Raw genomic sequence first — 13162 nt, 5'->3', positions numbered from 1 at the left:
CACAGACAGGAAAATCTCTGTCATCCAGAGGCAGTGAGTTGTCTGAATCCTCTCTGGTGTGTTGACACCAAAAGGGGACACATCATCCTCTCTCTGCCAGCCTCCTCCACGCTGGCCTCTGTGTTGAATTATGGGTAAAGGGAAGTGGCACAGAGTTGGGTTCTTGAGTCTGTAAAATTACTGATAATGCAAGCAAATTTATTCAGGAAAGCATTTAATTGGCATTTTTCTTTTTAGTTTTTCTCCATCTCTATCTCTTTTTTGTGCTTCTTTTGAGTTTCAGTGTACTCCTTTTGCTCGCTTGCTCTCTCTCTCTCTTTCTCTCTCTCGCTCTCTCTCTCTTTCAGCCGCACACATGTGTGTGTGTGTGTGTGTGTGTGTGTGAGAGAGAGAGTGTGACAAGAAGTTGGGTGCAGGACTGTGAGAATATAGCAGGCTCTTCCTTCCTGCTCGCTTCGGTTCCAGTTCATTTCAGCTGCAGTCATTCACCGAAGGCACACCGGTCTAATCAGACAGACACAGAGGCAGGGAGAGAGCAAGGACCGGAGATAGAATGGAAGAGAACATGAAGATGAAGCACTGAAGGAAATGTAGCAGAAGGCCTCTGCAGTCGACTAAAGAGCAGAGGCTGAGAGACTTTTCAATATTTATCTGCAGTCCACACAACGAATCCTAACATGAAAGCACAAACGATCTTAAAGTGTGCTCTCGGTGAGATGAGGTGAGATTTGAGATGATTATATGAGAGGTAGAAGAGTGTGTACCTTGTTATGGATGAAGGTAGGATGATACAACACTCTTGGAAATGCTGAGATGGAGAAGGACAAGAGAAAGTTCAACCTGACTCGCATGCTGTCCATCTACTTGTTCAAAAAGAACAAATCCTTGACTGGCAGCCCTGCTCACTGTAACACCTACAGACCCACGGCGGCAACGGACAACGACACTGGCACTTTACCTCCGCCGCAGAACCACTGGACGGTAAAGTGACACCTCCTGATATTGACATCTCGATCAGCTTTGAGTAGTTAAGTCGTCGACAGAGCGTTCAGTGGCGTCGTCTTAATGAAACTGAGTTTTAAGAAAATGAGGAGAAAAGAGGGATTCATCAGCACAGCAAAGTGCAAACGAGGTTTTGTATTCGCTCTTGTCGCGGTTGTTCAGAAAACAAGGTGCAACTGACAGCCTGCTGTGTTCAGCCAACTCTGGTTTCCTGTTGTCAAATTAAGTCCCGGGCTGCAGTGGTCTGTGGTGATGGCGGTGGCTGTTGTTTTGTAGAAACTTTTAAAAAGCTGAAAGAAGAGACTGCTGAAAATATGTCTTTCATCACGTCTTTGAAATATTGATTATGCAACGGTCAGCTGATTGCACTTTATTTTTTGTTTGGTTGTTTTTTTTTAAATAACTTGTAATTGCCAAGTGTAACTTTATTCAGGATCCATGGTAATAGTGTAAACCTGAACATGCCTATAAAGGAGAAATTAGGAGCAGGACAGCCCAGATGTTCTGCTTTCTGATCCCTGAGATTTGGATTTCATAGGCAGAAGGAGGGGAAAAGTCTTTCCCCTGAAACTGCACTGGTGAATCTAAAATTCTCCCAGCAGGGTACCTACTGTACTTTGCTTCATCACAGGGCCCGAGGTGTGAAATTCAAGGAAGATTATCAAGGGAGGGGAACACTCTTGAAAGAGAATTCTCTGCATCGTTGTTATTGTTGTTGAGTTTTGGGTGAGGCTGACACCAGGTCAGCTGCGCGTGTTCATGTGGTGGAGCTATGAGCGGTGTCAGCTGGGATCCACCCAGTTGTGAGAGTGCGCTTGCTGTGAACTTGCTTTAACACAGATCTACTTCCACTGAATATTTACACCACCAGTTCCCGTATGCTAAAAGCACATAAACGCATCGATAAGCAACTGTTTGTGCTCACGTGCACATCTCACTTCTTACCATGCTTCCTCTTTTTTTTTTTTTTTTTTTAAATGTTTTATATTGATGTGGTGCTTTTTACAGCAGGAGGCACCTCCACAGGAGAACTTATCTTTGCATAAGCAAGCGGCTTGTGAAATTTTTTTTTTTGCAGCTGTGCAGTATTGCTGTCGTTCTGTGATCATTGACTGCTTTCCCTCCGTCTGTTTTCTTTTCACTCTTTAGGAAGATGGAGACATCAAAGAGATCAACATCACCCATGTGGTCAAGGAGGGCTCAGAGAAAGCTGATGCCTCTCAGTTTGAACTGCTCAAAGTCCTGGGACAGGGATCCTTTGGCAAGGTAATTTGCTTTTACTCTTTCGGTTTCTTTCTATTTTGACTACATGTCTATTTTTCTCTTCCTCCTTTGCTACTCTTACTCCCCAACCTACAAAAATCGTTGCATCTTTAACAGTGTTTTTGGTGTTTGTTATATTTTTGGGGGGAATTTTTTTGAAAAAAAATTATTTTGCAGGTGTTCCTGGTACGAAAGGTGACTCCTCCCGATGCCAACCAGCTCTATGCCATGAAGGTCCTCAAGAAGGCCACACTAAAAGGTACAGCAACGTCGGGCTTGGCTATGGTCGTGAAATTTTAAGAATTGCTACTTTTCTCTGTTTTGGCTTTTGGCTTCATTGACAGGGAAAAAAAAAAACAAAGAAAAGTGAGTGAGTTGGGTTTTGTTTTTTTTTTTTTTTTTTTTTTTCGTAGAGCTGCACCTTTCACCTTTCCGGTAATGTTGATTTGAAAAGGCCTCGTGTTTGGCAACTTCATTTTTCAAGTGGTTGTTTAGTTTCATATAAAAGGGTGTATGAATTTCCTGTAACACATGCAGTGGTATGTGTGCATAGTAAGACCACCACTGCTTTCAGTGGGTTCCTATGAACAGGTGTTGTGGTCTCACCTTCTGCAAACATCGGGGCATCAGATTTCTTCTCATCGTCTCCCAAAATCACGTGGGTGGTTCTGTGCAGCTTTGCAAATTTAACAGGGACCTGTTACTCTCATTTAAATCTCCGTGTTTTTATTCTTTAACAGCTTTTCATGACTAACAGGTCAAATTCATCATAATTCGCCTTATTTTGGGTGCAGCTCCTAAGGTCACCCTCTGTCTGAAATTCGCTATTTTACATTCCTTCCCTTTTGCTTGAAGTCAGCTTTTTTCTGATTGGCTGCCCATGGTGAAGTTTTTAAGCAGCAGCTGAGTTAATCTACTGTGCTCAGAGTCGCAGTTGCATGCACAAAATCCCCAAATTTAGGTCATCATTAACATTCAGCACTGACCCCATTATTTAAGTTTGGCTATGCTTTAATTTGAGGATCCTCTCCTATTGCAGCTTAATGAGTCCAAGTTGAATTGTACTCTCATCAGCACCAGCATTTAGTGTGTTGTAGTACTTTTACCATACTCTGTGCTTACGTACAGACACGTTATAAATCTTTAATGCATACTATCACACTAACCCTCGATCATTGGCCTTCAGTCAGAGACCGTGTGAGGACCAAGATGGAGCGAGACATTCTGGCAGACGTCAATCACCCATTTGTTGTCAAACTGCACTATGGTGAGTCAGCCTGATGCTTTTGTTAGACTCTGCTTCCCTTGCTTCCCTTCCCTCTTATTAATGTTATTTGATGTACTGACTTGATTTACTGTTTTATTACTTCAACTTCCAGAAGCTTAACTCATGCTTCCTGATTTACAGTTGAACTAAATGTGAATTTGTGCATCTGTAGCATTCCAGACTGAAGGGAAGCTGTACTTGATCCTGGACTTTCTCAGAGGAGGGGATCTTTTTACTAGACTCTCCAAAGAGGTAAAAAAAAAAGAAAAAAAAAGAAGTGACTACTTAGTGTTGTTATGCTGACCTGAGGTCAGGATTTCTTTTTCTCAGTCCTATGTCCACTTATTTATCCTATAAACTGATATGTGCTTACCCATTTATTCTGCATTGTGTCACTCTGCGGTGTTATGCTCTCTTATTGTCTCATTTTCCTTTTCTTTGTGTGTCACATCCTCTCTCTTCTTTGTCTCCTTTACCCCTCAGGTGATGTTCACAGAAGAGGATGTGAAGTTTTACCTAGCAGAACTGGCATTAGGACTGGACCACCTTCATAGCTTGGGTATCATTTACAGGGACCTCAAACCTGAAAAGTAAGAGTGGAAAACCAAGCGTTTTGCATGCCATGCTGCAGGAAATGTATAATGACAAATATATATAAAAATATACACACAGTGCATCAGTCATAAACGTCTCCAAGTTAGATTAATCCAGAAGAACAGCATGCATTTCAGTGAGTGTGGGAAAAGTGTCTTCCCTGCTGCAGACCTGTAGCCACAACCCCAGACAGCAGTGATGACTTCAAAGTGCAACAATTTCCTCCTGTCATATTTCTATTGCACTCACTGCAAAGTATTTTTTACTTGTTGAACCCTGCACCATTTTCATTAGCTTGTGTTCCCTGACTCTTTGCTGTAATTGGCACATCGGTACTTGTTATGGTACATTGCTGCCACCAGCTGTCGATGCTTGTTCCTCAGCGTGTGCTGTGCACAGCACTCGATCTCATAGTATGCATGTAAGACCCGACACCGTCGCTAATTTAAAGAGCCGGTGATTCATTTATGTGTTGCTTTTTTAAATTTTGGTGCTTTTGAATGCTAACGTGTTGTATTGAAACTGAAACATGTTTTTATAACTTTGACCACCACATACGGACTGCTCTATTAGCCTTCAGTTGTTTTTAAGGCTACCTAATGATCCGGCAGCCGAGTGTACTTTGACACCAAGACATACTACAACTGAGCAAAGCGTACAGCAAAGAAAAGTTTACTTTGTACAATCCAGATGGGTAAAATGTTCAGACTCTGTAAGATTTTAGTTTGTCTTATATGTGACATTGTTTTCTCCTAGCATTCTTCTGGATGAGGAGGGACACATCAAACTCACAGGTGAGCCTCCTTGTTGTTTCTTTTACATCTACCTCTCACTATTCATTTTGCGCACACACTTTCCTTTCCTCTACCACATTGACCTTGATTCACAGCAGTGATGGCTTTATCTCACTGACTCGTATCTCCATAACATCCTGTATATGTTCCCCAAGTTAATTATAATACTTTATCTTGAATATCTGTGATAAACCTCTTTAGAATCTCTTAACCTCAACCAGAGGAAACGAATGATAATTAAGAAGTCGCCTTAACAGAGCTCTTGTAGGAAAACTGTTTCATGTTAAAGCTTTTTGTAGCTATTATCGTGCTGCTATATAATATAATATAAGGATCCGGGTCCTTGGTTAATGTCTTGTGTGTTTTCAGATTTCGGCCTGTGTAAAGAAGCCATTGATCATGAGAAGAAAGCTTATTCCTTCTGTGGCACTGTGGAGTACATGGCACCAGAGGTCGTGAACAGGCAGGGACACACCCACAGCGCCGACTGGTGGTCGTTCGGGGTACTAATGGTAAGGAGGAAAAAAACGTACTGGCTGAGCGTAAATATTACGTAAATAAGTATGCCGATTACATTTTTTTGTGTTTTCTCTCCCAGTTTGAGATGCTGACGGGGGCGTTGCCATTTCAAGGGAAGGACCGCAAAGAAACCATGAATCTCATTCTGAAGTGAGTACCACCTGGATTCAAGAACATCACTCTTTTTTTTTTTTTTTTTTTTCTTTTAACTACTTACTCATGTCCATCAGCAAAAGCGTGTGAGTGGACTAGAGCCTATTCCACCTCACTTTGGGCGAGAGATGTGGGCTACACCTTGGACAGGAAGCCGGTAAATTACAGGGCTAACACAGTTAAACAGCTGAGCAGGCACATTCACAACTACATCTGAAGTCAATTTACAATTACCAGCTAAGTTGCTCTCAAACGTTTTCTGGCACGCCCCCCATTTGTAGGCTGAAAAAAGTTTGGTTTTGTTTTTTTTCTCCCTCGCTCAGGAATCCCTTTTACCAACTTATTTTAATTCAGTTGTTTTCCCAGATTGTCCATGCCCAACCTGCATAGGCGGTCAGGTGCGGTATGACGTCCTAAACAGGCCCACAGCTTAAGAACTAACCCGGAGAGTAAATTTGCAGGCACATGGAGAACATGGAAAAACTCAATTCAACACAAAAACCTGTTGCCAAATGTACTTATTCCAACATATTCCAACTGCCTCATTCTATATCCCGTGCAATAATTAAAGCTGGAAGCCCTCTTTGTGTGTTTGTGCAGGGCTCGTCTTGGAATGCCTCAGTTCCTGAGTGCAGAGGCCCAATCTTTGCTCAGGGCTTTGTTCAAAAGGAACCCTGCCAACAGACTGGGTTAGTATCAGCTCTGGAACATGACTTTGACAAATGACGGTACACACTCTATCTGATTTCACAGGGAAAGGCTGTGCTTTATATTGGTCTGTAGTTTTCTATTGTGATTGATTCTATTTGATGTTTTGCAGGATCTAATGCCGATGGCGCTGAGGAGATTAAGCGGCACGGTTTCTTCTCCACCATAGACTGGAATGTGAGTTCTGTGTGATTACATATGTGTTTGAATTTATAGCAACCATCACAGGTGGCATTCAGAACTTCAACTGCACAGCGTGAGTTAAGCTTCTTTATTCCTTTTTAGAAACTCTTCCGAAAAGAAGTAAAGCCTCCGTTCAGACCAGCGGTCGCTCGTCCGGATGACACTTTCTACTTCGACTCCGAATTCACCTCCCGCACACCTAAAGGTCGAAAATCAAAAATCAATACACATTTTTTTTTATTTAAAGGAGACACAGCAACATTGGGATGCACTAACATATTTGTGATTAGCTGTGCTTGTCAATAATACCTCAATGTGAAGTTTTTATAGCAGTGCCTTTTTTGTTTTCTAACATTACTGCAATAAACCTGTCTGTTTTTCCGAAGCCTTTATTTTTATTTATTATCCTGCAGACTCCCCTGGTGTACCCCCCAGTGCTGGAGCTCACCAGCTCTTCAGAGGCTTCAGCTTTGTTGCATCAACTCTGTTAGAGGAGGATGGTTCATCAGAGCCAGTGCAGGCCCCACCACATCCAGTGGTTCAGGTCAGTAGCTATTCACTCTTGGGATAGATAAATACTGGATACTGGAGCCTGTTCTGGCAGGACACAAAGAAAACCGAGAAATTTTCCCCTATGACTCCTTTGGCGACAGTGGGAGGGGAAAAAACTCCCTTCTAACAGGAAGAAGCCTCCAACAGAACCGGGCTCAGGGAGGGGCAGCCATCTGCTGCGACTGGTTGGAGGTGATGGGAGGAAGTTAGGTTAACTGGTCATTTAGAGTGTCCAGTCAACTAATTGCATGTCTTTGGACCCTGGGAGAAAGTCGGAATACCTGGAAAGAACAAACTCATGACATGGGAAGAAATTGCAAACACCACACAGAAATTCCCCGGCTAGATGGTGGTGAGGCAGCCGTGCCAACCACCACACACTGTGCTGCCCGCAACATGATCAACAGTAACTCGACACACTAAAACTGAACAATGGAAGATTATAATAATATTGGCTGGTGTGATGAGTGTGAATTCAAATAGTAGGGTTTGGCACACTTCAGGCCCCTTAGTTATTCTCACATTGTATCCATCTTCTGGTGGCTGTTTCCAGCAGGAAAACAGACCACATCACAAAGCTCAAATCATCTCAAACTGGTTTTCTGAACATGACAGTGAGTTCACTGTACTCAAATGGCCTCCACTGTCATCAGATCTCAACCCAATAGAGCATCTGTGCACTCGAAAATTTGCAACATGGGTGTGCAGCTGGAAAATGCGCAGCAGCTGTGAGATTAAATCATGTCACTATGAACTAAAACCGCTGACGAATGTTTTCACTTCCTTGTTGATTCTATGCTATGAAGAACTAAAGCATTTCTGAAAGTAAAAGGGAAGTGAGCCTAGTAATTAGTACCTGATGAAGTGGTCGGTGAATATGCCCATGTACTGTAATCTAAAGGTGTGGACAAAGTTATTTCAGTGTGTTATATTTCTGTCGAGTTCTGACTGCTGATGGCATGAAATAGAGACAGATTCTGTGTGTACGGTGTGCGAAAGGCAGACAGGAACAAGATTAGAAAGAAACGACTCAAATGAGGTACACGGCTTCAAATCTTGTGTAATGCCTGGCAAAAGCAGTTTTTCTACTGCGTGTGTGGTAGATTTGAAGAGACACTTTGACAAAGAGGAAGAAATTGACTCCAGAAATAGATTTCAGCCCCTTCCCCAACATCATCAACCTCCCCCCACATGAGCTCTTGTCAGTCCGTCACTCCTCCAACGCTCATCACAATTTCAAATCTTCCTCTGCAGCAACTACACGGGAAAAACGTCCTTTTCAGCGATGGCTACGTACTGAAGGAAGATATAGGGATGGGCTCTTTCTCCGTCTGTAAACGTTGTATCCACAAAGCCACCAACACTGAATACGCTGTCAAGGTATGAACACATAAACACGCACACAGGAAAAAGTTAGCTTGTGGATACAGAACAGCAAAATCTAACAAATATGTTTTTCAGTAGTGCTTCAGTAAAAGACGGAGGAAAATATGTAGCCTTTCAAAAACATGATCTTAATGCCGTTGTTGTGCTTTTGATTTCCAGATGATTGACAAGACTAGCACAGACCCCTCTGAGGAAATAGAGATTCTGCTTAGATACGGACAGCACCCTAACATCATAACACTCAAGGATGTGGGTCTAAACACGCACTCTGTCTGACAACCTTTGTTCGCCTTGGGTGTTGAGTGTAATAAGACTCGCTGATGTTTGTTTGTCTTTCTGTCGCAGGTCTACGACAACGGTAAGCAGGTGTTCATGGTGACGGAGCTGATGCGTGGAGGAGAGCTGCTGGATCGGATCCTCAAGCAGAAGTTCTTTTCGGAGCGAGAGGCCAGCGCTGTGCTGCACACTATCACCAAGACTGCTGAGTACCTCCACTCACAAGGGGTGAGGACCACTAAGACCACTAGGACTTTTAGTCCTGTTTTATATGTATGTTTTGTCTAAGGAGCTTGGAAAGATATGCCTTTTGGACTTCTTTGAGTTTCTTGAAGACGTTTCACCTCACCTGAGAAGCTTCTCAGTTCTAAGGTCAAATGGTGGAGTGTCCCAGATTGAAGTCCTAGGGGAGTGTCCCCCGAAGAGGGTCATGAACCCCCTTGTTGATCCTCTACCTAAACGCACGAGCCAAGGTGTGAAAATGGGTGTAGGTCACAATCAGCCAAGGTTTCGGGTGAACCCGCTGTGAAACCTAGCCCCACCCTATCATTTGATTTTCTGAGGTCAAATGGTATCTATTGAACCTGTTCTTTTATTCTGAAATGGCAAACCTGTGAAGCACACGATGGGTTTTTTAAAATTATTTTCTGGAGCTGTATTTGAGCAATAGTGTTTTATCAAAATAACTGCTGTGAAATAGCTCGGTCTTTTAGAAATATTAGTTAAGGTGCTATTAGAGTTTAGTTATTTGATGTTCATTTTGCTTTTTTAAGAAAACTGTTGAATAGTAGTGCCTTTGAAAACCAGGCTAAAGTCTTTACTTTTCTTTTTCTTTTTACTTTTTTATGTTTCCTGATGTTTAAAAACTTACAACACATGTCTACTTTTGTTTACTTTTTATGAATTTTTAGCTTGAAGATGTCAAACTGTGTTCATCCTTTTAATTATTTTTGGTTTAGTAACAACACATAGGGGAATAATCACTTGAAGCACCTCGGTAAATAATTCAACTTCTGATTAGAATAAAATTGAAAATAATTTATAGAAGACATTTTTAAAGCAGATAAAAATGGGAAAGAATTCCACCCAAGAGTGTTTACTGCCACTTTCAATCCTCATTTTCTCCCTCCATTCCACTCTTGCCCTCTTGTGTTTCAGGTAGTGCACAGAGACCTGAAGCCCAGCAACATCCTCTATGTCGACGAGTCGGGGAATCCCGAGTCAATCAGAATCTGTGACTTCGGCTTCGCTAAGCAACTGCGTGCCAACAATGGCCTGCTAATGACCCCGTGCTATACTGCTAACTTTGTAGCTCCTGAGGTGAGCAGGTGACGAGTGCGCTCGCAAGACATACTCACAAAGGTCAAGGTTCCCCCAGTCATTGTGATATATAGTAATATGTGATTCCTTCTGACTCTGCTATAGGTGCTGAAGCGTCAGGGCTATGATGAGGGATGTGACATCTGGAGTCTCGGGGTTTTGCTGTACACCATGCTGGCTGGGTTAGTAGGAACACTTGAAATCATTCTTTGAACTTTCTCTCTCATTATTCTTTGCATTAACCTTACCGTCTGTCTACTTTTGTTCTCACCAGTTTCACTCCATTTGCCAACGGACCTGAAGACACTCCAAATGAAATCCTGAACAGGATAGGCCACGGCCACTTCAGTCTGACTGGTGGTAACTGGGACTCTGTGTCTGATGCCGCCAAGGTAGGAGTCAATATTTGTTAGACAACTCTTTTACTCCCTAGAAAGAATTTTTTGTTGTATTTGCGTCAACCTACAAGTTTTCCATAGTATTATTATTTGGCTTTTTCTAGGACCTGGTGTCCAAGATGCTTCACGTTGACCCCCATCAGAGACTGACTGCTAAGCAGGTTCTCAAACACCCATGGATTGTCCGCAGAGACAAGCTGCCCAACAGCCAGCTCCCACACCAGGACCCCAAGCTGGTCAAGGTAACAAAACTGAATATAGATAGATAGATATAGATATATATGTATAGATATATATGTATAGATATATATATAGATTTCTCACCTGGAATCAGGTTAAAGGGATTCATTGAAGTTTTAGTAGTTGAAACTCAACATGTAGAATGATTTTATATAATATCAGTTGCTTTTAGTGTCGCCAAAATACCAATATGATTGTACACTGCAGTATACTTGCATCGTGTGTTGCATTGTCGATTAGAAAACACAAGACGAGCGGGTTTTTTGCATTGCAGTAAATCAGACAACATATCAGTAATTCATACTCTCATCTGGGCTTCAATCATGATGTTGCTCTTTATGCACAGGGTGCAATGGCAGCCACTTACTCCGCCCTGAAGAACTCACAACCTACTCCAGAGCTCAAGCCCATTGAGAGCTCCTTCCTTGCTCAGAGGCGTGTTAAGAAACTTCCCTCCACTTCTCTGTAGAGACTCTGAACAGCCAATCAGGTCACAGGAGTCTGATCAAAACCACACCTCCTGGCTCCAAACCACCCCGTCAGCTTGCTCGGGGACTTGGTGTCGACCCGCCAATACCAGCCAAGGAACACTGACTGTGGTCCTGCCCCCATCTCGTGACATCAGTTGTCCCGCTCTAGCTATCATCCTCCTTGTGTGGGCTCGCCAGCTGCAGCTGTTAGCCGATCTCCTTTTGCCTATCAAAATATCGTGACGATGGATGGGGGCAATGAGGGCGAAAAAAATGTAAAAAAAAATGTAAAAAAAAAAAATGGGTGCAGGTTTTTTGGCAGATGTGTTGGCGCCGTGTGGGTGTTTGTGCGAGTGTGTGAGCGTGTTTGTGCATGACCCGCTACAGAGTCGATGCAGCCCTGTTTTTGATAGTGACAATGAAAGTTTTCTCTTCTCATCTTTGCTGTAATTGGTTGTCATTCTCGCTGCACGCCTATCCATCTGCCTGTTTTTTGTTTTTTTTTGCCGTCTGTCCGTTCTTTTTGTAGGGTTTTTGAGCTTCGTATTAGCGGTTGTGCTGCCAATTCAACCTGTGCCGACAGCACAAAACCACAGTACTGTCCAAACTGCTGTTAAATGTTTCTCAGAGAACGTTATTGATATGAATATTAAAACATTTCTGCCATAAATGCCTCTTTGGCTTTGGTACAGCCAGAATATGTGCATTCTAGAAAATGTCAGTTGCTGATGTTTTGGTTAGTGTCAATCTATGCTTGCGTTTTGTTTTATGGAGAGTGTGTGCGGACGCGTGCGTGTGTGTGTGTGGGCGTGTGTGTCAGTTGCATGACTTGCAGTGTGTGTCTGTACTGTCTCGCGGGATGCTGCAGAGTCATGTGCATGGTCCGGTGATGTGGCTTTCTCGTTTCGCTCCTATTCTTCTTCTCTGCTTGGTCAATCTGCTGGCAACCATTTGAGATGTCTGTTATTTTTATTACTATAAAAACTAGTAACATAGATGGCTTTCTGTGAAAGAAACCCTGCCCAAGGAACAATGTGGCATGTTAAAAATTCTATATTTGCATTGTTTTCTTTTTTTTTAGTTGTTTTCACTGTGTTTCTTGGATAATGCCTATTGAATACTGTTTCCTGTGTTGGTTGTTTTTGCTGTCGATTGTTTGTTTGTTTTTTTCTCTTTATCCAAAGAAAGTAGTGATTTAAAATAGTGAAAGACATGCTGAGCACATCGCAGCCTGTGGACTTGTTGCCGCACAGGTCTCTTCTTCTGTTTAATAAGTCAGGGCTGGCTGCTGTCTTTACAGAAATAAGCACTTGTTAAAATCTCTGTCAAATCACTGGTTATAATGTCACACATACTTGCCCTTATTGTGGATTATCTTTTTTTCATTCATTATATTGGAATTCCATTTGTTGATTATCTGACTCGTTGGTATTTTATTGACACTGAATACGAGGCCTAGAGTTAAAGGTGTCTCAGTGTAAGCTTCTCCACGGAGTAGGTCCTGCTTTTAGCTCAGTGCCTAGGCCTACAGGTGAGGCGGAATGTCTTGCATGGAAAGCACACCGCAAGGATAAGAAGATGCTGTGCATGTGTAGAAGGAAAGACCTGTGTGGCTTAAGAATCTATGAAGCAGCTGTCTTACCTCAAAAGAAATCAAAGTTATATTATAATTCTTGTTTGGTGGCAAAAATCTCCCTCCTTTGTCAAAATTTATGGTAAGATGTTATTGTACGATAAAGATGAAGATTTTTATATCTTACAATATTAAAAATCGAGTTGCTATGACAAAGTGTCTGTCTTGCTTTATTGTTTTTTTATAACTTCAAGTGACATTCAAGTGTATAAAAAAAACACAATTCCCAGATATAGAAATATGAAAAAATATCACATTTTGAAACCTACAAAGAACACATAATACTGTAAGATCAGTAGTACTTCTTATAACTAATAATTCTTTATGCATACAGTTTTTTGTGAGTAGCTGTTTTTCATCCACAAACAAGTATTGGTGCTGGAACCATCACTTGGTTATGCTGC

The 13162-nt window shown here is 42.2% G+C and overlaps 1 protein-coding gene across 4 annotated transcripts in view; it reads left to right on the top strand.

Moving 5' to 3' along the window:
* rps6ka1 (ribosomal protein S6 kinase a, polypeptide 1) overlaps positions 1 to 12910 on the top strand; it is a 45448-nt gene extending 32538 nt beyond the window's left edge. For 3 of the 4 annotated variants that reach the window (XM_040042539.1, XM_040042541.1, XM_040042540.1), the window contains 20 exons: positions 2152 to 2268; positions 2443 to 2524; positions 3452 to 3532; positions 3705 to 3784; positions 4016 to 4122; positions 4883 to 4920; positions 5290 to 5432; positions 5519 to 5589; positions 6193 to 6281; positions 6413 to 6477; positions 6586 to 6688; positions 6897 to 7027; positions 8290 to 8415; positions 8581 to 8670; positions 8767 to 8925; positions 9856 to 10017; positions 10123 to 10199; positions 10292 to 10409; positions 10520 to 10657; positions 11002 to 12910. In XM_040042539.1, coding sequence (XP_039898473.1) covers positions 2152 to 2268; positions 2443 to 2524; positions 3452 to 3532; positions 3705 to 3784; positions 4016 to 4122; positions 4883 to 4920; positions 5290 to 5432; positions 5519 to 5589; positions 6193 to 6281; positions 6413 to 6477; positions 6586 to 6688; positions 6897 to 7027; positions 8290 to 8415; positions 8581 to 8670; positions 8767 to 8925; positions 9856 to 10017; positions 10123 to 10199; positions 10292 to 10409; positions 10520 to 10657; positions 11002 to 11124 — 2100 coding nt within the window. In that variant the 3' untranslated portion in view covers positions 11125 to 12910. Of the gene's footprint in view, positions 1 to 318; positions 982 to 2151; positions 2269 to 2442; positions 2525 to 3451; positions 3533 to 3704; positions 3785 to 4015; positions 4123 to 4882; positions 4921 to 5289; positions 5433 to 5518; positions 5590 to 6192; positions 6282 to 6412; positions 6478 to 6585; positions 6689 to 6896; positions 7028 to 8289; positions 8416 to 8580; positions 8671 to 8766; positions 8926 to 9855; positions 10018 to 10122; positions 10200 to 10291; positions 10410 to 10519; positions 10658 to 11001 lie in introns of those variants that run through there. The other variant, XM_040042538.1, reaches the window with a different exon arrangement.
* Positions 12911 to 13162: the final 252 nt, after the last annotated feature.

The sequence above is a fragment of the Simochromis diagramma genome, unplaced genomic scaffold (genome assembly GCF_900408965.1).
Source record: "Simochromis diagramma unplaced genomic scaffold, fSimDia1.1 OVJJ01000304.1, whole genome shotgun sequence".
NCBI lineage: Eukaryota > Metazoa > Chordata > Actinopteri > Cichliformes > Cichlidae > Simochromis > Simochromis diagramma.
The sequence above is the reverse complement of the archived record's forward strand: the minus strand, read 5'-3'. Positions and strand labels throughout refer to the sequence as shown.